At 39.0% G+C, this 25852-nt stretch overlaps 1 protein-coding gene across 1 annotated transcript in view; it reads left to right on the plus strand.

Moving 5' to 3' along the window:
* The window catches only part of PCSK5 (proprotein convertase subtilisin/kexin type 5), a 250946-nt gene that overhangs the window by 218222 nt on the left and 6872 nt on the right, over window positions 1–25852 (plus strand). Inside the window, exons 25-33 of the mRNA XM_068927337.1 lie at window positions 3773–3815; window positions 4654–4796; window positions 6193–6393; window positions 20004–20087; window positions 20607–20802; window positions 21169–21386; window positions 22436–22672; window positions 23167–23397; window positions 25056–25233. Of these exons, the coding sequence (XP_068783438.1) occupies window positions 3773–3815; window positions 4654–4796; window positions 6193–6393; window positions 20004–20087; window positions 20607–20802; window positions 21169–21386; window positions 22436–22672; window positions 23167–23397; window positions 25056–25233 (1531 nt within the window). The remainder of the gene's footprint in view (window positions 1–3772; window positions 3816–4653; window positions 4797–6192; window positions 6394–20003; window positions 20088–20606; window positions 20803–21168; window positions 21387–22435; window positions 22673–23166; window positions 23398–25055; window positions 25234–25852) is intronic.

A 25852-nucleotide genomic window follows, 5' to 3' on the forward strand; every position in this document is an offset into this window, starting at 1 on the left:
CACAGATATAGAGTGAAACAGTAACAGGCGTCTCCAAAATACTCTAGAGCTCATTTTTAATATGGATGAACTTACTTAGGAAATATTTCATTAAGCCCATAAGGTAATACTAAAAAAATCACTTGCAGTTTTCCTTTACATATTTAAACAAAAATACTCTTCCAGCCCAACAGCAGCGTTATGCCTGTAACAAACGTTGATGCCCATACCTCCCCTCTGGAATAGAAAAAAAAAAAAAAACTAATCCATTTCAGATCAGAGGTTTTCAATTGAAAGCAAAAACCTTTAGCCCTTAGATAGCTAATCTTCGCACATACCTCTTCTGCATTAAAACATAGCTCCACTCCAAACATATTGTGCTTGGGAAGGGTGGGAGGGAGAAGGGAATAAGACTATGAGTTTATTACAGAGAAGGAAAGAAACCAAATGGCTTTTTCCATGAACTCTAGATGATCCTTATTTATCTAAGAAAGCGGCAATAAAACCAGAAATTCACAGTGGATTTCTTTTGTGTCTGAGGCTTTATATTTTAAAATTGGTTGAATCCTGCTTCCATTACTATCAAGATTAGTTTCAGAGACGTCTTCAGAGACGTGGCATAGGATCAACACAGTAGAAATGAATACAAATGGAAAGAAAATCTAGCTAATGTATAGATAAAATATTAGCATTTCTCATAACAAGAAATCATCTGGAGCATGATATATCAAGCAATTAACTTCTTGCCACAGAGATCTAGTTATTTCATGGGCAAGTGAGGTCTAAGTGAATATAGGATGAACACACTGACTTCAGCCCAGCAGGCATTTGTTACTGCTAGTCCAAGGACTGATTGTGGCAGATTTTAAAGGAGTCGACATTGCAAAGCTGAATGTAAAGATCTATAAAATCCCCTGTTTAGTTCAATCTTAAAACTGCTTTCCAAGATTTTGAAAACATACCTTGCATTAAATAACTAGTTTGTTACTAGAGGAATAATTGCATGTTTAGTTTTCTCTCTGCATGCTGTCAGATGGTTTCCCTCTTTGCGTTCCTTTCTCATTTAAGTTCATTATTCCTTAGCAGTTTAAATTTAAATAAATCTCTAAATATGAAAGACAGCAGAGCTTCCATTTAGTGGGCATATCTTTAAGAGAAAGAGCAACGATTTAGTAGGGGTTAATAAACAATGTGATATAGTAGACAAACAGGCAAATGTACTTAAGTCACACATGCCCCAAAACTGCAAGTTTAAATACTTGACGAGGTTCCAGGAAAGTCTTGACCCAGAGAAGGGACATAACAAGAAGTTACACTGTAACCCTGACACTGTAACCCAAATGTACTCTTGATGACAGAGAAAACATCTCTTAAGGGACAGGTGTTTCCAGAAGGATCATTATTTCTATTCAAAATGCAAGATGTTTACCCCCTGCAATCCTTTTATATTTTGAAAGTTCTTTGGACAGTAAATCAGAAACTGTAAAAGTTCTTCTGTCAGTTTTTTCCCCAGCTACATAGTGGAATCGGAGAAAAGAAAGAAGCATGCATATTTGTACAGCTGTGGTAGCAGCAATAAGCAAACAAGTTCCTGATACCTGCCACTGTTAGACTTGCATCACCACTTTATGCCTGCTGTTTTGTCATGTGAACAGTTCTAAGATCACACAAAAATGTCAAGAAAAATTTGATTCCATTTAGCTGGAAATTTAAGAGAGATCAAATTTTCATCCATTTTACCTTGCTGCTTCAATTTCTTCATGTTTTCATTCTGCAAAATTAGCAAGAGATTTCCCCTTCCCCCTCCAAAGATCTTCAGTTTGAAGGAAGACTCAAGAGATTCCCAGGTGAAAAGAGCAAATTACCTTTTCTTATGAGGTTTGTGGTCCTCTGATAAGCCTTTATTATTAGCATTTCTATCCACACTTGTATGTAAGCAGCAGCATGCAAGTACTGTTTGATATGTGTGTTTTTTACCCTCTCTACAACTTATATCCAAATCCTCAATCTAAACCAGCTACGTTTGCTCATTTATTCCCAGATACTTTCTACGAGACCTTAAACCAACTCACAGGACAAAAATATAATAATCTTTAAATAACCTATATTTTAAACTTCTGCCTAAACAACTCACTTACTTAATAATTCATTTTTCTAATCTCTTCCCAGAGGACAAGCAGACATTTTGTCTTTGTTTGTAATTACAGCTGAGATCTGTCTAACATAGAACTAGCCAGATAGTCACCTTTACAGGCAAAAACTGAGAGGGCAGTTAAGAAAGAAAAATGTCATCAAAACCTCCCACAGGCAACAATGGAAAGAGTCCTTTCTTCATAAAAGCCAGAATGTATATGAAGAGTTAGGCAGCAAACCTACTAAAGGTCCCAGAAATTTTCTAACAATGTCCCTTTGATGCATACTCTATTCTTTCCATCAGCAAAACATAAGGACTACCAATGGTGCCAACACCGGCATAATTTTCAAAAGGTAGCTGGGGTGCTGATGCACTAACTCTACACAGACTAATGCCAGCCTGTCCCCTGGCGATGCTATACATAAACACTGGAAGGAAAAGAACAATTTGGAAAATAAATGCCTGAGGTAGCATCTTTTAAAAAACATCTTATTAGTGCTTCAGAAATCATTCGAAAAGAAGCCTTAGGCAAACCAAATGTCTTTTATCTAGGAATAAAGGAGGACTTTTCATAGAAACTGTGTAGGTATTTTGAGAGTATTTCCTGTCTCAGCATAACAAAATCTAGTCCAAAAAATACCAGATGAAGTGATTGCTGTTTCTGCTTATAATCTAAAGAGAATATTTTCACAAATCTGCAACATTTCTGGAAAAAACCTTACACCTGATAAATTGCTAGAACTACTTGCAAAACCAAGTGCATGTTGTCTAATAAGTTTGCATGTGCAAAGTGCAATTTATTGTAGACATAGTCCAAAGAGATTCAATGAAAATTTTGTCTGATGAGTACTATTAATACCGAAAATATTTAAAGGCATTTCGTATAACATTTTATAAATATATTTGCCCAGGTTGCTCTATTTCCTTCCATTCTGCTCCCTTTGGGATACTTGAGCAAGGTAAAGGATGTGGAAAGTTAACATAAGATAATGGAAGGTTACAGAAAATATTCCTCCCTTCACATGAGCATAAAGCCAAATCAATCATTGTAACAGTTTTAAGTAATGGTATAACACTTTTATCCACCAAATTTTTTGAATGTAGAAATTAACTTTCTGATGAGAAAATTTAACCAAAAGTCTTGCCTCATCATAATATACAAGTGTGTCCATGGAGTTCAGGATTTTCAAGGCTAAAGGATTACTGTCATATTCTTGAAAAGCTGGCTATTAGAGGTACCGAAAGCTTATAATTTCTCTCTGTTACAAATAAAGAAATAGGCTGAAACCACAGATTTGGATACTTCTTTGGGTTGTCATTTTAAGAGTCTGTTTTGCCTGACCTGAACTCCTTGGAAGAATCCGCTTTTCAGAAGATGGGAACTCTGCATTTCCAAAGAGCTCAGCGCTTTCTAGGTACCTTTAGCTGGAGATTCAAAAACTACAAGTCACTTGAAAAATACAGGCCAGGACCTGTTTGTGGAAGAGTATATCTCCAAAAACTATAAATAGGTATTCAGAGATAATAACGTTGTAGTTATGGCTCTAGTGATTTTAATTTAAGAAATTTTAATATAAAAACAGTGTAACCATGCTGCTTTTTAGTGCTTTGATTTTAACTCTGAATATCATTTACATGATTTCACATTTTAAATTCTAGACGACCCAAGAATCTGCATGACATGCATTCAGAACTACTACATGTAAGTATAGCTCTTCATGCCCATACATTTTTCCAAGGAAAAAGTGCATGCTTTGCTACATAAATCAATATTGTGTTGTCCAATTCCTTTTAACTATTGCCTACCTGACAACAGTGGCTTTGGAAGAAGACTTACTAAATGTTAAATAACTAGCTGAACATCCACCATCAAGGTCTTTCAAAGCTTATGGACTAATGGGACCTTTGTGTATATGAGGAGAGGAATACTGAACAGAAAGTGTATGAAGGTTAAATGCTGCCTGTAGACTTGGAACTGATATGCTTTTAGTGTGCAGTTCTGGCATCTGCTTTTCTGAAGGCACTCTGAAAAATGTGGGGAGGTTGAGTAAAGAATCAAAAATAATACATTAACGGAAAGTTTGTCTTAAACAGAGGGAAAGGAAGGTCTCTGTGAGTTGTCCAAAGAGACAGTTAAGAGATCCATATAACAGTTAGGAAGACAAAAGAAAATTTTGACAAAAAAGGCTGTTCTGTCTAGCTATAAACAATGCCATTGTCTTGTGTGTATACGACTGATCTGCTCTTTACAACCACAATGTACTAATTTCTAATTAGGCATGCACTTTTCTGCCTCCGCTTAAAAGATCAAATTTGGTTGTACTTAAGAACCCAGATATTAGCAAGCATGACTTATTAATGCTGAGCAGTTGAATTGCTGGGATATCCACAAATATATTTTCAATGCATCATTAGAGGAATAATTTCTTTTAAGCAGGACAAGAATAGAGCCTTATCATCACCGTACCTAGAGACATAAAAAGAAGAGACTTGATGACCTGAAAGCAAACCCACCAACAGTGTTCTACTTCGTCTTGCAGGTACAAGGATCATTGCTATAAACACTGCCCCAAAAATACCTACCGAGATGAAATTGCCATGAAGTGTATAGAGTGCCCAAGCAACTGTGATAGCTGTGACAAGGATGAGTGTGGCTCATGTAAGGAAGGCTTTTATCTCTTGGGTAAGCAAAGAACCAGGTACAGTATATACACAAAAGGATTTCAAACTTTTTCCTTGGAGAAAAGGCTTAGACTCAACTTCTGAAATTCCTAAATCCCTCCTATAGCAGTTAGTGGATGCTGAGGGCATTTAGCCCATCACAGACTCGGGACCTATGCATTAACATGCAGCGCCATTTGGTTCAAAGGCTCCAAATATTTGACTACGAATTATCACTGTTTCTTCCTGGTTTTGTTTTTAATGCATTTTCTCTCTCTTTGAGCACATAAAGAAAAAGATTCTAATTGATTCAGACTCTGGGAAAGGAGGTTGCTTTAATTCCCTAAAAGACATGGAAACTTTTCAAGTCTGGCAAGTCCAGCATTACTTTGACTTTCAGGTCCACACAAAGTAATGAGCCTTGAACATACTGAGTTCAGTTCAGTTAAAACCACTAAATTTTACATGAAATTCACATAAGACTAAGAATCCCGTAGCTTTATTATGAAGCTATAACTCAGGCAGGTCTAGTTCAGATATGTTGCCAAATCTGCATCACAAGAAATCCTAAAGTTTTCATATTCTTGTGCACTGCCTACTGCATGCGCCAATAGCAGAGTACAAAGCATCATGCTCATAGAAAGCTCTGGGTGACAATGGTGACAACCTGATGCAATCTGGTGGTCTTTTTTTTTTTTTTATTCAGAATGGATGAAGTAAAAAAAACCTATCAGAGTAATAACTTATAGGGTCTTTGCTGCAGTATGCAAACCCTTGAATCAAATCAGGTTTACCTATGTTTAGCTTTGTATTCAGCACAAACTAGAGATTCATCCAGTGTAGATTGGTATGAAGGCTTTATGAGCTTTATCTAAGCAGCTGAGCTGAATTTAGGATTCACAATAGAAATCTACAGTGTAGATAGCTGCAAAAAGTTTCACAGGTTCTATTATATTGTTTATTTCTCTTAAGCTATTTCTTGCTGGAGACAGAGAGATGCTATCCCCCTGCCTAATCCTGGGAAGCTCTGTACTGGGAGCTCCCCCAAATACGTAAAGCTACTTTTTTGAGAGAGAAAAATCAAACAAATACAACTCGCAGGTGGTACTGCTTCTCAGCCTCAGAATTCCTGGTTGCTTGCTTTTTAATATCCTACCTGCCTTTATGAGAACCATGTAGCTGGAGATACACAAAGAAATTTCAAGATATGTCTTTGGATTTCCAGTAAATTTGCATCATAGGTTAAATTGGTTTTGTAGTTACACAATGGTTAGTACTAGTTAGTAATCCCAGAGTTAGTAGTATTCTCCCTTTACTTTTTTGAGTCTGGTGGGGTTTAATAGCATTTTATCCACCTCCTTGTCATGATGGACACGGGACAGTTGATACAATGATTTCAGGCTCTGTTTCTGTTGCAGGTGGCATATGTGTGAGTGAGTGCGGCGCTGGTTTCTTCAGGGATGACATCTCCAGGGAATGCGAAGCATGCCACAGGAGCTGTGCAACCTGTGTCGGGTACAGCTATGAGAACTGCACCAGATGCAAAAACAGTTTCCAGTTATCTCGTGGTCAGTGCCTGAATCCAAGAAATGTTCCACCCAATGGAAAGTTCTGGAGTGGTAAGTTGCTACGGATCCCTTGATCTTGTTTCTTTCACTAAAGACAGTTAAAAGGTTTAGAAAGAGGATATCAAGAACATGCAGTTTGGTGAAAATGTCTATTCATCTAACTAGACTAAAACAATTTTTTAAATATATCGACTTAAAAATTAGTTCGTTCACAAAGTGAAACTCATCTCTCTGTAAGTAGCATAACATTTTAATGGAGCTTAAATCCACTTATAGGCTATGTTTTATACCAGCTCTTTGGTTGTTGATTTACTGCATATAAGTGAACATGAGTTGGAGGAAACTAAAAAGAATCAAATAAGTGTGTGTATGTGGAGCATATTTAAAAGCAACCTTCTTCTTTTCCCTTCTCCCTTGACACAGATATACACCAACTGTCTAAGGGACCAAACACACGATGTAGAACTAAATTCTTGAATTCTTATCCTACCTTTGCCATTTTCACAACTAATGACCTTGGAAAAATTGTCAATTCTTTCTTTGTTCCTTCATCTATATTGTGAGGAAAACAATTCTTTCCTATTCCAGAAGAATGATAAAGAAAAGAATTTGGAATGAAAATGCTCTAAAAAGTTAAAGATGCTGAAAAGAATGATTTATATTATTTTAATTATTTTCCTTTATGAAGCATCTGACAATGCATCACAGTATTGTCATAATATTTCCTGTTAAAAAGTATTAAATGAATGGTGCATTGCAGAGTATTAGTTGTTTGCATTACATCAGTTATGTAAAGTACAACTGAATGGGTTATGTTACCACATCAGGCCGTGCTCATGGTGAATTTGCTGCCCAGGTCACAAATTAAAACTCATTTGTTACGAATATGCTTTCCAAGTGAAGCTTGTTTCTGTGAAGAAATCCTGTACGGTCTGTGTTGCATCTCAATAGTTAGTCTTGTTAAGTGGCATTTAAAATGGTACATACCACTGTAGCCTCCAAAGGGTAAAATTTTATCTAGTGTTTCAATCGTATCTTGGCTGCTCGCTATAAACAAAGGGAAAAGTCACTGTGATGTAATCCTCTCATTCTCTTTAGCACTTGTAACACGTTAGTTAGAGTAACACATCCAGTTTTGGGCACAGTGTTTAAAGAAAGAAGTGGCCCAACTGGAGAGAGCAAACCGTGAGGATTACCAGAAGTCTAGAGAAGAAAGATATTTACAAGGAATTACTGAGAGAATTGGGGAGTTTTGTACTAAATGAGATAGCTAGGAGGAACGTGATCACAGAGAAGAAGGGAGAAGATCAGGTCTCTGTATGTGTGGTAAACAGGACAAGAAATAATAGGCTTAAAATGCAGAAAAGATTTGGATTTGGCATTGGAAAAAAAGAGGACTTTCTAATGCAATAATGGAGCAATCATCTGGACTATTTGAGGGGGCTGGGAATTTCCATCTGCAGAAGTCTTTAAGAACACACTAAAAACATCCATCAGGAATGTTTACTGAGTAGAGTAATAGACTAGATCACTTTAGGTCCCTTTCAGCTTTATTTCTCCATGAAATACATATTTTCTTCTGATTTGCATGTATTTGGCTCAAACACATCAAAGAGTGACTATCCTTGGATCTATATGACCTTGCATTAAAATTTAAAATATACCAACAGCTATTTTCAGAAAAAGTACTGCCCATTTTTAATTATTACCTATCTATGGAGAAATATTATACTAAAAAAAGCTGAGCATTTCTTTACTTCAGAAAAAGGTCAGAGAGACCTAAAAAGGAGAGCTATTAACAGAAAAGCAGCCTTCTCTGAACATTTCATTGTGTCTCATCCAGCTGTGTAAGTATTTTTTTCTTTTTGACACACTCTCAGTTAGTGTCACAGAAAGAACACTTCTCTAGTTTGTCTCCCCAGTTGCACAATTCAATCTATTTTTGCCACCACCAAACGAGGTAATTCATCGTCTGCTTTTTTCTTTTAAGCAGGCAGCTGATGCAGGCCTGTACACTTCAGCATTACTGTGCTGTGGACCCTCTTTCTCACTCTGACTTCTATTTTGCTTTCCTTCAGGTAGCTAAAATACTGCTTACTTGGGGGCATTTCAAGCCATAAAATACGTCTCTGTCTCTAAGCTGTACTGGCTTGAGCTGTAGCATCTGCTCCAAATTCACACCATCCTTACTCTATCTGGTGATGCTGGAGCTCAGGTAATCTCACTGAAAGCCGCTCAGCTTCTCTTGGGTAGACCTGCTTCTATTCCCACTAAACGGCAGCAGATTTGACAGGTTACTGCTGAGAAGGTGGAGCTGGTCCCAGTGACATCCTGGGCCTTTTCTCACTAGAGCAGACTTGCAAATAGAAGTACCTATCCCGTAAATATATTAATGAAGTCACCAGCTTTACCAAAGCTCCTCCTTGACTAACGGTATTCATCAACAGTTTACGCATGTTCTTCTTCAGACGCTGTAGGATCATCTGGCTCTCTTAATATCCATTTTTCACTTACTAATTAATTACAAAATCTAACCAGTTGGTATTTGTGGCTAAAATATCACTCATTCACTGGCTTCATCTGTTGGTGTGTTCAAGAGGCAGGTATCAGCTGAGTCCAGATTACCAATTGCACCATCCTGGTTTTGTTTTGTTTTGTTTTGTTTTGTTTTGTTTTTAACTTTTGTTCCATGCTGAAGATCCCTTACATAAATGAAAGACTCAGGCAAGGTGGAAACACATTTGTGTAGCTCTAGCAGTACATCACACCAATAGGTTGTTTCCTAGTTAAAGAGCGCCTGATAATGGTTTGGAATACCTGGATGATTAAATTACGTACATACACACACACACACACACACACACACACACACACATACATACATATTTATATATACACGCATGTATGTGTATGTGTGTGTGTCACAAAATAAGAGTTTCAGAATGTGTTACAGTGACTTTCATCATTGACAACAGCTTTCTGAAAAACACTAAAATTTAGGAAAGGCTGCTGCTATCATTGACTGCTTTGTTCAACCATCTTATACAGTACAACTAGTGCAGCAGTGGAGGAAACCTGCCATGATCCTTGAAACCCACTGCTGGTGGGGATTCTGGTTGGCATAACTGTAGAGAAAAAATCTCCATGGGCCTGGAGCAAGAAGCTCTTTGAAGCTTCTTAAACATTTCTATAACACCTCTTCTTTTCCATTGCTTACTAAAAAGGGGATCGTGGGAAAAAAAGAAAATACTCCTTCTCTCATACATAGGTGCAAAGTCATGGCATTTTTCTAAGCTTATCATTGCTTCTTCTGGACAAATATCCAGATATTTTATCTGGGTTTACTGCATTTTGATTCTTCAGCTTGATAGCTATTTTCTTCTTACCAGTGTGATTTCTTCTTACTAAAATATAGATATCCATCTCAACTGTTGTAAATTTTTGTTTTCATATGGAAGCCTGTTTTGTGCAGCATGAGTACGTTCCGTGCAGCTTGTTGTTCATCCTTCAAGGGATGTTAAAATATGTCCATGTTTGTTCACCAGTTCAGTGTGGGCATGACTGTGGCTGTGATTTGTGTTTTAGCTCTCATCCTCTGTGCCTGTTTATCACTGTATGCTCTTTGCACTGGGTACTCAGTGTGTCCTCAACGCATTTACATCGGTAGCATCACGGCAGAACTGCCTCCCACCTTCAGTGGCTTGATGAGCTATTTCAATTAAATAACATAGGTCAAATAATTACTAGTCCTCCCACTTTGGGGGACTGGGCTGGGTGTGGGGGGCTGAGGACAAAATAAACAACTTCACCCTTGTCATGGAAACGAAGATGAGATCGCACCAAGCTCATCCTCAGCACATTCCCTGCCTCCTGCAGAAAGACAGCACAGCTAGGAAGACAGCCAAAATTTCCAAATCCGGTAGTTTACTTTCACTTTTACCACACTAGACTTATATCTACCCTCTTTCTTTTGAAACTTTGCTAACAAAGAATTGATGTACCAGACCTTGAACTATATTTACAAATAATGAAGCCATTTTTCCTCAGCTCTTCTGGGCACGTGGATTCAATGGGTTTCACTACGGTTTTAGTGACTGAGTTGACCAGTCATGTGGGACACAGTTTTGGGAAGCAGAGGTGATTTTTTTTGTTGGATTCCTAGGCTAACATAAATTAAAGGGCAGCAGAGCCGAACTTGTTACAGATAAACCAACATACAATCTGAATTTCTTCACAGTTTGGGAGACTGATGCATCGAGGCAAGAATTAAAACCTCTTTGAGTGTAGAACACACTTTTAGCCCCATGTTTAAGTTTTACTTCTATTTCTTGCAAAAGAATAAATGATTGACCAGTCCTATGAATTTTCATGAGCACACACTCCAACAATCAGAACATTCTATATAAAAACAACTTTCTAAAATGATATTTATCTAGGGGAAGTACTCTGCTGGCCAAACAGTTCAGTTCATATTGAGGATCATTAATAAGTCATATCAAGGTCTGAAATAATGAAATAGGTCTTGTCTGGTATCCAGGCTTTTAAAAAGACAGGGCAAGCCAAGAAGGAAAAAAAATGGAGACTGAGCTCTGTGTCTGTAGTGTGAAACATCTGTATTTTATCTCATGTACCAGATGATGAAATGACTTTGGAAGCCAGGAGACACACTAGTGTAAGCTTGATTCACCAAGCGAGTACATACGCCCTTTCAACCGGATTAGACATTTTGCAAGTTATGGTCAGGTCTTCATTTTGCCTGTTCACTGTAAATACCACACCCAAAAAATACATTCATTCCTCAGTTACACAGTTTAGAATATCTCACTCTTTTGCACTCTTTTTAAAAGTTTAAGAGGAAAAAAAAAAAAGTTGTGGAAAGAGATCTGTTTCTGTCGCAAAACCAAAATGGAGTATGTGCTTCTTTACATGTAGATAATATATGCTGTAGTAAATTATGCAGCAAAGTAGCAGCTGGTTCTGTTTACTATTACATACCACCCCCAATAATGACAGTAACATCCCACAAGCAGCCACTGACCAAGTGCATCAATCTTACTTATTTTCCGAAATACCAGAGTAAAACAAATAACAAAAATGCAGAGTGTGCTTGAAGAGTTCTAGTTGACAGAAAAATAAAAATTCAGGCTTTAAAAGGATTATTAGGGTTCTCTGACCTTAATGCAGCTATGCAGATAAACACGTAAAGATGTGAGAACAAGGAAAGAAGAAGAAAAGGAAATGGGGTGGGCAGAAGACAGCAGAAAAATCAGTAGGAGGAGAGAAGGGGATCATAACTTTCCAGATGAGAAAATGTTATGACACTGAGAGAGGAGAATTAGAGCATCATGGGAAGAGTCAGGAGACCTTTTTAAGCATCATCCATATGTGAAATTTAACGTCGCTAGAGGCAAGCAAAAATGATTCACTATCCTTGATGTTCTTAGTCATGCCGACTTCATATTCTAGCCGTTTGTTTGTAAAATAATGCTATGGATGCCGATTTCATATTCTAGCCATAGATTCATAAAATAATGCTATGGTTGCTACAAGATAACTAGATTGGGAATTAATGATTATTGGGGGCTGTGATTTACTTCTTGCCTCTCCTATAGTTTTCTTAAATTTACAGTTCACATAAGTCTTTGAAATGGGATAGGTCTAGTATTTTATTACATATGTATATTGTTTTCATTATGTTTTATCATATCTGTGTAATTGTAATTACCTTGTGGAGATATGCAACCTGTTTTGGTATTTTTATTCATGACTGTATCAGTTTTGCAAGGCCAATGCCATGCACAGAATAAAATCTAACAAGCTAAGTAGTATCTCAAATGGATCACATTCAAATCACATCCCACAACACAGTGCACAAGCCAGACAGGTCACTTTCTAAAAAGAATATGTATGCAGTTACCAGGAGCCACGGCAGTACATTTCCTTCTGTATTCCCCACTGCAGCAATGTGCCATGGTCTGAGAATTAAATACACTATAAAAATACTCTTCTTCTAGAAACCAATGTCTTTTTAACTAAGAAGCTAAGGGCATTACATTGCAACTGTGCATAGGAAGCTACTTTGATTGCAAGTTGAAAATGTAAGTACTTCAATCACCCTTTTACCCTTAGAAAAGGACAAATAAATAAGATTCAAAATGGAGGAAACAAACCAGCTTTTATCCATCTGAAATCTTATGGCTCACTGCTTGTACTGCCTAGCGTAAAGGTCTGTAGTCCATAAAGACCTGGGAGGGAGAGCAGGAAGGACAGCACAGAGAGGAGGAGCATATACTACCATGACTTATGATGTAGTTCCTGGATTAAAAGAACTAAAGGAAGGACCCACGAGCTACTTGAAATGTCGGAGATTATATTTAAAATCATATCTCTTTAGATATGCTCATTTCTCTGCTCGTATGTCCCCAGGTTTTGGTGGACTTTTGGGTTTTGTTTTGTTTTTCAACCTTATGTTCCTCCAGAACAAGTGGTGAGCATGTGAAGAGGACCTCAGTTCCTTGCACCTGGACGTAATTTTTTGTCCTGAATATTTCTGGTGACTCACTGAATCTTTTTTTAAGCCGGATCAAAACATTCTGGAAGACATTGCAAAGTAAAATCACTTAAGTAAAGAAAAGGGAAAATTGGGGGACATTGTTTTAGTTAAGCTAGACTTTCACTCCTCTTTTCCTTAATTCTGTCTGGAAATCACAGTTAAAGTCTTAAAATTTTAAGTTTCATGAAACTCTACCAATGCCTCATTCATGTTGCACAAGCCCAATGAGAAAAGAAAAGAGAAAAAAATACTTTTCAGTGTTCTCTCAGTCTTTCAATTTGATAAGCCCTGGAACAGACTGAATGGGCAGAGCACTAGAGTAGCAGAAGAGCTGCAATAAAGTTTAGCTCAAGAAATGGTATAGTACAATTCAGATTCTAAGTTTCTAGAAAGGAACAGGGAAGATTGAACTGCCTATATGTCAAAGTTATTATTCATTCTGATAAAGAAACAGGAATCAATGTGACATTGAGTCAGATTCTGCCTTGAACAGGAGTTTAAAGAGATGGCATTTAGTTTGAAAAATCCAAAAAAGAACATAGATGTAAGGATCAAAACAGCTCAGTAGGTCTGAAAAGGTCATACACTCTGGCTCTTAAAGAATAGCAGAACAGTACAATAATCCATATAATGTTTTTCAGAGTCAATGTCACATTTTTAGAATGTGGTCAGTTTACAGTCCTTTCTCTCCGATCCATTTTTTCACAGTGACTTTAAAGTCAAACAATCAACTTTATAGACATACAGCTTCTATATTTAAATATTTGCAACCATAAGAGCTACAGATGGAAAATTTTAAAGGAAAGCTTATGGGATCCTACAATGATAGCCTTGAGGGGCAAAAGACATACAATGAAACAGTTCGACAATCAGCCATGAACCTTATTTGGCCTTATTTGAGACCTGTTCTGATATAACAAAGCAATGAGTCAGAGCAGAAGCCTGAAGCCTGGAGCTGGCAATTGTTTTTGATGGCCACCAAACCCTTTCCTTGAAGACAGGCAAGGCTATGCTACTGAGCACATTCTTCTGCAGCCTTACACAACCCCATTTGCCACGCTCTCCTGAGTAAAGCTTTCTCCGAAGAGTGAATGACTTTTCTATGGCTAAAAATGGTCATTTGCTGTTTTCATTTATCATCAGTCCAAAGGCCAAGGAAACACATTTTGCCTTTCACATGACCAATTTTCTTCACAGCTTTGCAGGGATGTTCTTGGGAAAGCTCTAGTTACATTATTGGAAACACTGTGCACAGGTATCTGCAGCAAAACCTTTTGCATTACAGTTTCCTGTTCTGCAAACTGTTTGCTATTCAAGAGAATTACATTTTAGAAACTTACATTATTCTAACTGTGCTTCTTTTTAATAAATGAAGGCCTAATTCCACTGCTTGAATAGTCAATAAGAGCTCAGTAATGGGGAGAACTCATTTTTTACTGTCCAGAATTAAAAACAAGACAAATTAATTGGAAGATTTTCGTATTTATTTTAGAAGTCCCCAAGTAGGTCCATTACATCTAACTGGAAAGTTAGAAGTTGTCTCCTATGCCTCTGCAAGTTTCCTGTATCAGAAGCCAATTGCTTGCGTGCGTTCCCCTCTGGTGGTGACTAGCACATATTACAGAAAACAACGAGTGTTGCTAACGGGGCAAAAATAAAATGGAAAAAAAGTACCTCACTGAAAAAAGATCTTTATTTTTAATTGTAAGGATTAAAATGTTTTTGGAACGATGAGCTCCTATAAACATTGTTCAGCAGTAGCTGATAGCTTCTCTGTTTAACCTTATTTTACTGCGATTTATTTTTTATATTACACCAACTGTCTTGCGAGGATGAAGGTTCTTTTCCCTTGGCAAAACATACTTCAGCAATATTTCTGGCTTGCTTCTTCACACACCAACGTGTGGTACTAAATTACAACACTTAAAACTGCCCAGCAGGGAGTTTCCAAAATAATTAAATAAAACATAGGCTACAGTAAGGTAGCTGGATACAAAGCTGCTGAGAAGTGAAATGAAAATTTGTATTCACGGCATGTTTAGAAGACGGCCATTGACACTTTCAGTGGAAAAATCAGAATTCAGCCTTAACAAATTCTGAAGGTTTATAGAAGGAACTGATAGAGGCATGGCGGACACATAACTGCAGTCAGACATCACGAACAGATGGTCCTCCTTTCAGCCAAGGTTTTCAGAGGTGAAGTGAAAAAACATTAGTTAAAAACTGCATGGGTGTGCAATATACTATCAATTATTCAAAGTTTTTCAGGAAGTGCCAAATGACTAGTCTGTAAAAGGGAAAAATCTTAGAATTCACAGGCCAATGGGGATCTTCTCTCAAGAGGAGAAAAAGAGGTCTGTCTGCTTAAGGAGAGAATAGAAACATTGAATACTGCTCAGCTGAGTAAAACTAAGAGCAAGCATCTAGCTTACCCATTACCTTATGTTCTTACAGCTTATCCATAAGGACTTTCTGTAAGGATTTGTTCAATAATAGAAAGTCAGAAAAAAAAAATGAAGGAAAGGTGTCTCACCAAAAAAAAAATCTTGCGACAGTGAATTTATGTATATCACAAGAGTGAACAAGGGTCACCAGCAAGTTACTCTGACGGTCACTTAGGCAAGCAAACTAAAAATGTTTGTGTGCTAGTATGGTTGGCCACGTCTAGAGGCACAAAAGAGTGCTGGGCTGCCCTCTGCATTCAAGGGCATTCAAATAGACTAGACTTTGCTTGGAACAGTAGATTGCAACCTGACCTACAGAAAATGGATCTTCAGCATGAGAAAAAGCCCATATAGAAAATATGTCAGCAAGAGAAAGAAAGGATCTAAACTTGTAGGACCTGCCTTTGCAGAAAGCCTTACCAGATGTCCACATCCTTGCTCTTAAAAAGAGCTAACAGAAACTGAACAAAACCTTTGCTCTCCTCGAGAAAGAGAAACTTACAGGCAGCTGAAAAAGAGAGTGCAGGCAGGCTTTGAAACTCCTGCTCTTTGCTGCCTACACTATGCTACTTCTAGGATATAGCTAAATGTATAGCCGATACATAGATAGTAGCAACTACAGTGCCTCATTAGGATTCTTTGAGAAAATTCGTTTCACCCAAAATTTTAAATGAATCTAAATGAAACCTATCATCTCCCCAGTAACTCCATTTCAGAGAGTCCCATCACTGCTGGTCCCACTCCTTTATAGGGTAATAGCAAAGGCCCCTGGCCCTGCTTCCCACCCAGCACCTCATGCGCAGCTGGGGGCTGTTGCCACCGAGGAGTGGCAACAGTCTCTGTGCCAGGCTCATTGGAGATGGAGCCATCAGTTCCCACGAGGTTTTAGTTAAAACAGCACAACAATAAAGTGGGCACACTATATTGAGCAATACTCGCTTTTTGTCTTTTTTCTAGGGTAGGCATTTTGCTAATGCCCTGATTTCCAAGATTCACTGTTCTTGTACTGTATTTGCACTGTTATCTGTAAAGTAGGGGACCTTAAAAATCAGTGAGGTTACAATCCTCCCGTAGCCAACTGGTATTTCCACCACCTCTACCACCAGTGGTCATTTGTAGGCTGTCTGGTGAGTTAGGCCAAAAGGAGCTTAATCACCTCAGCTATCAGACATAGCAATGAGACTGCAGCAAAGAGTGAGGTGGAGTCTGGGTTTCTGAATGCTAGGCACCTTCTCCAACCCCAGCTCTTCCCTGAGATCCTGATCTCTACTTCTCAGGGCAATTTGCCACCAGCACTTCCACCAAGTATCCATCCAAACCTATGGTCAGATAAATCCAGTGCGTCTGGACACAAAAACTCAGGTGACTGCTTCCTATCTCAGGGACCTGTGTTGTTGCTTAACAGTCAGTATTTCCCTCTTCCTCAGCATAGTTTTTCCCCTCAGGCTAGCATCCGCCATCTCTTCGTCCTCCAGCACTTCTGCTTGATCCCATGAAAGTGCCAAGCTAGCTCCAGGATGGTCCTATCACTCACTGGAAGTCACCTCAAGCATCGACTTTCACAGTTGGTTCTTCTTCCACCTCACTAGGACAGGCAGTAACCTGGTCTGCTTGCCCTTAAAGCTAGCACCAGTATCAGTTAATGGCAAGGGAAAGTGAAATTGGTGAGAGAATGAAAAACACTGGGTAGTCAGCTCAGAGAAGAGAGTAGTCCTGTGGATATAATTGATTAAGTCCATAAAGAGTGTTTTCATAGTTATCTGCCGTATTTCATTTCCTTAAATAAAGAGCGAAACAAGAATGAACCATATCAGATGTAAGTACGGACAATTTCTTACAGCTTTCCCTTCATCCCTCCTAAGCTCATTTGCCGTTATTCTCTCTCTCTTCCCTTCACAGTCTCAGTCACTGTTTGACCCCTGCAAGTGCAGGCTGCAGGAGCTTAAAAACCATGGACTAGACCAACCCCACCTTGCGATCTTCACACTGCTTATTGCCCCATCAAACTCTCTGGGGCACTTCAGGAGGGCTGAAAACAGGTCCCCATTCTGAAACTCCAGCAGGAGAGCTTCTTGAAGACCTGTCAGTACAACGCAGCAATGTTGGACGAGAAGGCTAAGTTAACTTGCGTGTAGTGCTGTATTCATTTAATGCAGTGCTGAGACTGAATGTACTTTGCCTCTCAGCTAGCTCCAGTTTCACACTGCTACACCAGCAAGACATTGTGGCTTTTGGATCACCTCTGCCTCACTTTTGACTTGCTCACAGAGGTGGAGCACACAGTGTTATCTGCACCCGACTCAACAGGTGTGCCTCAAAGTATATTGATTCTGCTTTTAAAAGAGTTGCATTCCTGCAGAGTTTGGGATCTGCCAAAGGAACTCATATGCTTTCAACCTCCTGCAAAATCTAGTTAGAGATATGGAAAGGCATCTATTACTACAGCTGATACCAGAAGACCAGGCGTTTCATTGCTGCTTTAGGCTGAACTCACTTCACACACTGAGGCCTCTTTGTGCCTCTCCAGTCCCCCCATCAATCACCTACCCCCTATGCCATCCTCCCACCCGTGCAACTTCAGAGATCACTTAAGAGTAAATCCATCCTCCCACCTCTTGGGTTCTCTGTGCGTCTATGTTACTCCCATCTTTTTCTTCCTCAGCAAGCTAGACATTCTGTGCCTTCCCCATTTTTTCTTGTCTTTCCACAGCAGAAATTTTCATTTTTATACACTGATGACTGCCCGGTACTTTACCTTTAGGTTCACCTATGGTAAATATGAAATCATGATGGTGTCTTCCCATGTACTCAAACCCAGGGCTTTTCTTTTGACTATTTAGCAGTGCTTCAAGCTGCGCACATCAAAATTAAGTTTCAGGCATTTTCTTCCTCCATAAAGCCTCTGTAGCTTTGGAACTGAAAATTGTCTTCAGGTGGTACTTATTGAAATACAGTCCAAGTGCCATCTGTCTTGGTATTATCCTTGATAGGTCTCTGACTCACCACAGCCATCAACTTGTCTGGCCAAAGCTAAGGCTAAAGATATTTGCTGTCTTATGGAATCTATACAGATTTCTAACGCTTCCCTCACACTGACCTCGGCAGCAAACTCAGTGCTTCAGTCTGTACTTTCACATCCCACATTCTCCTTAACAATGTGTAGCTTTCTTCTGTTGCGCACATTATACTAAGGATCCTATGGCCTGTACTGGGACTCTGCAAACCTCCCTGTTCAGTGCAGAAGCATTGCTAGATGCAGAGATTTTTTAAAATGTTCTGAACTGCAGGTAGGGTGAGATGTGGATGTGACTCACACTGTTGTGGACTATCTCCTAGCCACATTGAATGTGGACCCAAACCTCAGTTTTTCACTGAAACAGCCACGGCTCAGCTTGTTTAGCAGTGCATTTATCAGTAATTATTATTAATCACTCTATTGTTATTCCTTCTTCTTCTGTTCTTGTGTCATACTGTGCACATACTCACTTTTCTACACAGTCCCTTTCTTCATGGTAAAATGCCCACCGTTTCCTCTAGTGGGAAGGGGCTCTTTGGGTGGCCATTGCTCCCCTCTCCTCCTTTCACTCAAAATGTTTGCTTTCCTTTATTTCATTCAAGATGACAACATTTTAAACTACTTCGCAATAACAGGCAGAACAAAAAATGTAGTGATTTCCTGTATGGGGCTAATGGATCCTGTCAGCCAGTTCATCCACTTACAGAAGTCATATGCATTTGAACTTGCTGGATATGCTAAACAATGTGTCAAGCTCAGTTGGCACCTCACTTCTATTTTATTGTATTTTTGGATTTTCAGTGAGATCAAAAGCCCACTGTCTTCTCTCCACTGGTCCACAATCGTTCTTTCATCAGACATTCATTTTGCCATGGTTAAGACTGCCTGGATCAAAATATAGAATTGCTTGCTGAGACCCATAGCATTCCACAGCAAACAGTTTGTGCATTAAGTATGACCCTCAGATCCCCTTGACGTTTAGTTGCTGAATCACACATTGAATGAAGTCTATGCAAAGCATAGCCAAGGCCTTAATTTTCTTCAGGCACAAAATTACCATGTGGCACATCAGACCCTTCCTGTTGGAGGGAAATTGTAGATGACAGCATTGGGGAGAACTATTTTACAAACCTTCTTCTCGGACGTTCATTTTATTCCCCTTCATATTCAGAGTTTGTTCCCTCAGAGGCAGAGTAACGGTAATCTTCAACCAGCTAATACAAAATTGCCGTAAGAATGCCTTGCTACACCAAGTCCCCTAAATTTACACATCTTCCAGCTTTTCATATTTCTATTAGGAGTACAGATCTGGATCTGTTTTTGGAGCAAAGTGCTGAAAGTAACAGCATTTAACTAAATTATTCTCCTCAACTGCAATCAGCAGACCAGAAGTAAATGCACGGTCCAGCCTCAGCAAGTCTCAGAGTGCCACTTATATTTTCCTTTATTACAGCAACTCTATACTTATCATTTAAGAGTGCAGAATTTGGAATTGTTGGACACCAATTTGTCCAACTTGATGAATTTCAAAACTTCAAGGAAGTACATTTTAAAAACAGCTTAGAAAAAGCCAGTAAGAAATGAGAGAGCAAATTAACAAAAAACCCCATAAGACAATCAAAATCTAATTTTTTTTATTTCATTCCAGAGGCAACAAAACAGTTACGGTCCTGTGATCCTTCATGTAGGACCTGTGACGAAGATGCTAACGTGTGTACTTCATGTCCAGAAGGTAGGATACTTTCAGCTTCTTTGGGTAGTTTTTGCAAGTGGCTAAAATACTCTGTATCCTACACACTTCCAGGGAATATTTTGGTCAATGGTCAGTAGAAAGTTCTTTGGCAGCTTGAACCGTGAGAAGGCAATCAGATAATTAGAAGCTGAAGTCAGATACATATCAGCTAAGAATAAAGCACATGCCCTTAGCAGTAAGGGTAAAAAACTTATGAACTTGGTGTTGCCTTTCCTTTCTATTCAACCAAAAGCAGTAGACGTGATGCAGGAATTACTGAGTAAGGATTTATTCGGGAAGGATGTACCAGATAATGACAATGACCCTTTCTAACCTTACATTTCAGTGGAGGCTGAGCAAACTATTTTGGGGAACAGTTTAAAGAATGTTTCAGTTGCGGTTTTAAGCATCAAAAAGTTAAGCTTTAGGGAAGCTTAAAGGGTTTTTTAATAGCTGCAAGATTCTTTTAAACACATTTCTCTTTGGTCCCTTTCTCCGTTTGGGTTGCTGTTTTGCCAGGAAAGTTTCTTAGCCATGATACCTGTGTCTCTCAATGCCCTAAACAAACTTTTGGCAACGTGGAAAGTGGAAAGTGTGAGAAGTGCTTGGATGATTGTGAGGTATGCTCCGACCCCTGGCACTGTCAGAAGTGTCAGTCTGGACAAGACCAGCCATTCATCCTCCATGAAGGCAGATGCTTTCAGGAATGTCCTGAGTAAGTAGTTTTTTAAACTTATTCCTATTTGCTGACTGCTCTGTAATCTCTCTCTATGTTCTTTCTTTTTATAGCTCAGATTCATTATCAGCCTTTCAAGGGAGAACTTAAGGTAGCCTTAGACACCAAAAACTACCACATGGTAAAAGCCGTTATTTTCAGCCGGCTTATGGTAATAACATTTGTTCTTGACTTGGAGTGGAGTTTAGACAACAAATTGTTTAAGAAATATTTTTGTTTCAGTGAAATGTACCTGCTGGGAAACTCTGATACATGCAAATATAATTCTTACAAGCTGTGTAACTGGACTGTTCTATAAACTTACTCTGACCAGCAGTTTGCTTTGTGTTTGTTTTAATTCAATAGGGGATATTTTAATGATTTTGGGACTTGCAAGGAATGCAGTGGATCGTGTAAGACATGCATGGGAAACGCCACCAAATGCCAGTCCTGTGAAAGTCCTTTGCTTTTGGAGCAGTGGGAGTGTAAACATACCTGTTCACAGATGTATTTTGCTTCTGAAGGAACCTGCAAACACTGCCCTCCAATGTGCCAGGAGTGCATTCACAATCAAATGTGCAAAGGTATTACAAGGAACTTGCCATGACTTAATTAAAATCAGATGGATTTACAAAAACACACTGACAGAAACACAGATCTGAAAAGAAATTTTTTAGTGAGCAAAAATGAAAAAATGGGTGTATATATCATCGCTAAACTCCTGAGATAGAAGCTGTGCTTTATCATGAGATTCAGCTGAAAATGTGTATCTGTAAAGCTGTTTTTCTGTTCTTTTTGTTTTTCAGGAGATTCCTATTGGCTTGATTCTATTTCTGATTTAGCAAATGGCAGGTCTTTCTGTGCCTAAATTCTTTAACATTTACAGCAGTGTGCAGTACAAAATGTTTCTTTCCTAATTTGGTTTAACTAAATCTCTTTGCCATTTTTGCAAATAGCTACTCAATGCAGAGGATGAAGCCTCTGTAAAGAAACATATCTAGTAATGCTCAGAAATCCTTGTAAGTCTGACTGCACACCCAAAAATTAAAGTGATAGTGAACCCTTAACGAGCAATCCATTCTGGAAACGTAAACATGGATTAAAAAAGCAAAGAATCGTAAACAAAGCCATTAAACGAGGTAGTTATAATAAAATTAACAGCTGAACCCGTATCCCAAATCGTAATACCATCCCAGCTCCCTGCAAAGTCAAACATCCAGGTACAAATATTCCAGTCAGAATATTTTAGTAATAAAGCAGACAAAACTTCAGATCTAGACATCCCTAATTTTGCAGGAAGTTCATGATCTAGATATAACACCTCACCAGAAGCCCTTCTTTATATAGCATCAGTGTGGTTTGGTTAATATCAGCAAAGCTGAGCAGCCTACTTGGCCTCAATGTAGCACGGAAGATGTTGCATGAGGTTCGGGCTGTTATGGGCAGATCGGAGGGCGAGGAATCAAAGGAAAAAGCAATACGTTCCCAAGTTGTCCACTTATCTCCTATTATAACAGGCACTGCGGGATTTATGGTTTCCCAGGATTTCTTCACTCCCTCACTTGTCAAAGTCAGAATTAGCTGCCCTAATTAACAGAATTAACAGAATTAACCTGTTTTTGGTTCTCCGCAGTGTGCGTGGATGAGTTCTTCCTGCACGAAGGGAGGTGCGTGGAGGATTGCCCCTCTCACTTCTACGCCGAAGACAAGCAGTGTTTCCCCTGCCACAGAGACTGCAGGGATTGCGATGGGCCCGACTCAGATGACTGTAACGAGTGTGCCATCAGCTTCTTTGTCCTGTACAATGGCGAGTGTTTTGAAGAATGCCCCGAAGGGACTTACTATGAAGAAGCAACTGAAGATTGCCAAGGTTGGCAGCCTTATTTTCTCCAGAGAAGTATTGAGATGCAAGTAGAACCGCTTGGATACTATTCCTAAAGGGTTTGCTGGTAAACCTGCCTAATGTAGCTGTGAGTGTCCTGAAAACAGAAGAGATCACAAAGGCATGATAAGACATAGTTTAGAACAGTAAAAATTAGAGAAAGCTGAGAGGGAGCTAACAAAGCTAGAGGTGCGCAAAATTACGTACTGCCGCTCCGGTAAAGAGCCAAGTATTGCTGGAGATAGTATGCTGAAATTTGCTGCTCAGCAAAAGCAGTGCCACTGCAGAAGGCAACTAAAGGAGTAGGCTAGGCTGCATAACATTGAAAATATAAACATGCTTGATTACGCAAAAGCAGACCTATTGCTCATTGCACTCAACCTCATACTGAGGTGAAGGCGGCTCCTTGTAAAATTAAAGCTGAAATAGTAATTTGAAATGAAAAGAGAAACGGTGACATGCCTGTTGTTTGTCCTTTCCAGCATGCAATAAGACATGCCAGACTTGTTCTTCTTCCACCGCCTGCCTTACTTGCAGAAATGGCCTGACACTGGACCGCAACGCACAATGTTTGGCATCTGGATACTGCTCTCGCACTGAGTACCATGATGAGCAAACTCGAACCTGCAAGCCTTGTCATGAGAAATGCCTTCGCTGCTTGGGACCCACTGAACACCAGTGTCTTAGCTGTGCAAATAATCAGCATCTTCTCAGTGAGTACCTTGACTCTGCATCTAGATTTTATTTTACACTGAAGAATAGGGGAACATGAAATAGGCAAATTTTCTGTCCTATTCATGAAACATCTAGGACCACTTCAACCTAAATATTGCAAGGCTGACCTGACAAGTAAGTGGATGCGGAGATAATTACTTCTTCGGGGCTACCTGGGATATTTTCTGAGGAGTGGACAGAACTCTCATTCTGGGCCTCTGAGGCCAAAAGCAGACCTTCTAAGTAGCAACAAAGCCCGTGGCTAAACAAAACTTGTATTTGTTTCATTTGCTTCCTACTTACTGACACTTTTGTTTCCTTCGAGTAACCTGAAAAAGACAAAACGGACGTCCTTAGCTCCTGTTTTGTAAGTACACGGAGTTCACATTTACATGTTGGCTCACTTAATCCCTGCAGAGATTTGATGAACAAAGACATACTTAAGCAGAGAAGTTAAAAAATTGTTTCCAGATCATTAGGTCAGTTGCTAGTGGATGGTTGAGAAGTAAAACTACTTTTTTCTTCTGTGTTTGGAGCAAAAAACTGTATTGTCTCAGAATCATGTTGGTAAAAAGTATAAAATCCCAGGACTTACTTAAACTTTACCTCTTTGCACATTTAAAAAAAAGTGGACAAAAATTAAAAATTTCATTTAGAGAAAAACTGATTAAAATGATCTGTAATTCAGGAAAAATCTAAAGTAAATTTGAATTAAAACACTTACTCTGGGCTATCCACATCTAATTCTGAAGCAGATTTTGACTTCTTGAATTTCTGAGGACTCGTCTCAGACCTGGCATTATTACTAGCACACCCAACTTACCATTACCATTGGTAAAGTAGAAGGAAGTACTTAAATAAACAACCTGCAGTGGAGAAAAAAAATGCAAAAAACATAGAAATAAAGAAAAGTATCTGCCTTTGCCCGTTTGTAATCTGAGCTGCAAAACAGTAAGGACAAGCTAGATAATTAGTACAAGCTATTAAAGAGTAATCACTGTTCCCTTGGCTTCATGCACTTGCAGTTAGTTGATTCAGTCCTGTCTTTTCATTCCAGATTTCTATTCTGCTAATGACCCTCTGAAATCTCAAGCAAACAATGTGATGTACCTGGTGCATTTAGCAGTATTAGAGGTGTATGTTCCCCTTACACAAAGCGGCAGCCACACACGGGGACAAAGATCAATGAACAAACATTGTTAAAGCTCAAACTTCTTACCACTGGATTTGCCAAATACACCGATTGCAATAAGCCTGAAAGAATGCACTTAGAATCAGAGCAAAACTTAGGGAAAATAGTAATGTAGCTAGAGAGATAAAGTTTCCTGATTATTATTTCTTTCTTTGTATATTCTGCAAGAAATCACAGCTGCTGTTTATTACTTATTATGCACTGCACTTATATTTTCTAAAGATTAAAAATGATTTGTTCTGAAGAGCATGCTAACGTGCCTAAGACTCAGAAGTGGAGACTAATGAAGTGAGAAGACTTGGAAGAAACAAAAATAATTAGGATGTCCTGATGCTCCCTTCACTGGCTTTGTTACAAACTCTTAACAGCATCTCCTTTTAGAGTTTGCTCCGGCATAGCTGTATGAGATTTTTATAGCAGCAAATACTGAATATGATCTGTTATTCTGCGTTGTTCTCTGTGCAGATACAACCTGTGTTGAAACATGCCCATACGGATATTACGTTGACAGCGACGAGGGACAATGTTCCCCATGCCACAGCACCTGTGACACTTGCTTTGGAAAACACAGCTCACAGTGTCTCTCCTGCAAACCTGGCTGGTACAGGAAAGGAAAAGGATGTGTAAATCAATGTCCAGCTGGGTAAGGTCCAAGATTTTTAACAAAGAGCTCCATCACGGAGGGAGCTTTGAGAAACCAGATCACTCTGCCCTCAGTCCTATCTTAGGATGAAAATGTCTCAAGCTAGCCTAGCACCCAGAGGCGATGTAAAACCTCCCTTTCCAGTGAGAACCAGACAGATGCAGTTGGTGCCCAAGCTGGAGCCAACTTGATGTGATGCAGCAATTCTTAAAAGCTCCAAGGACTCTCTAAGATTATGCTTACACAGATCAGCACGAAACAGACTAAATATACTCAGCTATCCCTTCATTAGTCAGCTTGAGCACAGGAAGCAGTGTAGCTGGCTTCAAGCACCGTTGCAAGCTCTGCCTAGCCTGAAGTTTGGGTGTAGTTACTTTTATTTTACACTGAGTGAATGTTTATAATGGATCCTAATAAAACCAGCCATTAAAACATTATTGAACTGAAGAGCAACTTCATTAATATGAGTCCATTAAACTTCAAAATGTGAATTCAGTTTCATCTTGTGAGTGTCTCAAAAATTGGAATCTGGGAAGTGGACCTATGACTGCCAGTTCAGGTCCATTGCATTTTGCAATACAGTACAACCATGCTGGCTGTTAAACTCAGTTATCAATCT

This window comes from Struthio camelus, chromosome Z, assembly GCF_040807025.1.
Source record: "Struthio camelus isolate bStrCam1 chromosome Z, bStrCam1.hap1, whole genome shotgun sequence".
Classification (NCBI taxonomy): Eukaryota; Metazoa; Chordata; class Aves; order Struthioniformes; family Struthionidae; genus Struthio; species Struthio camelus.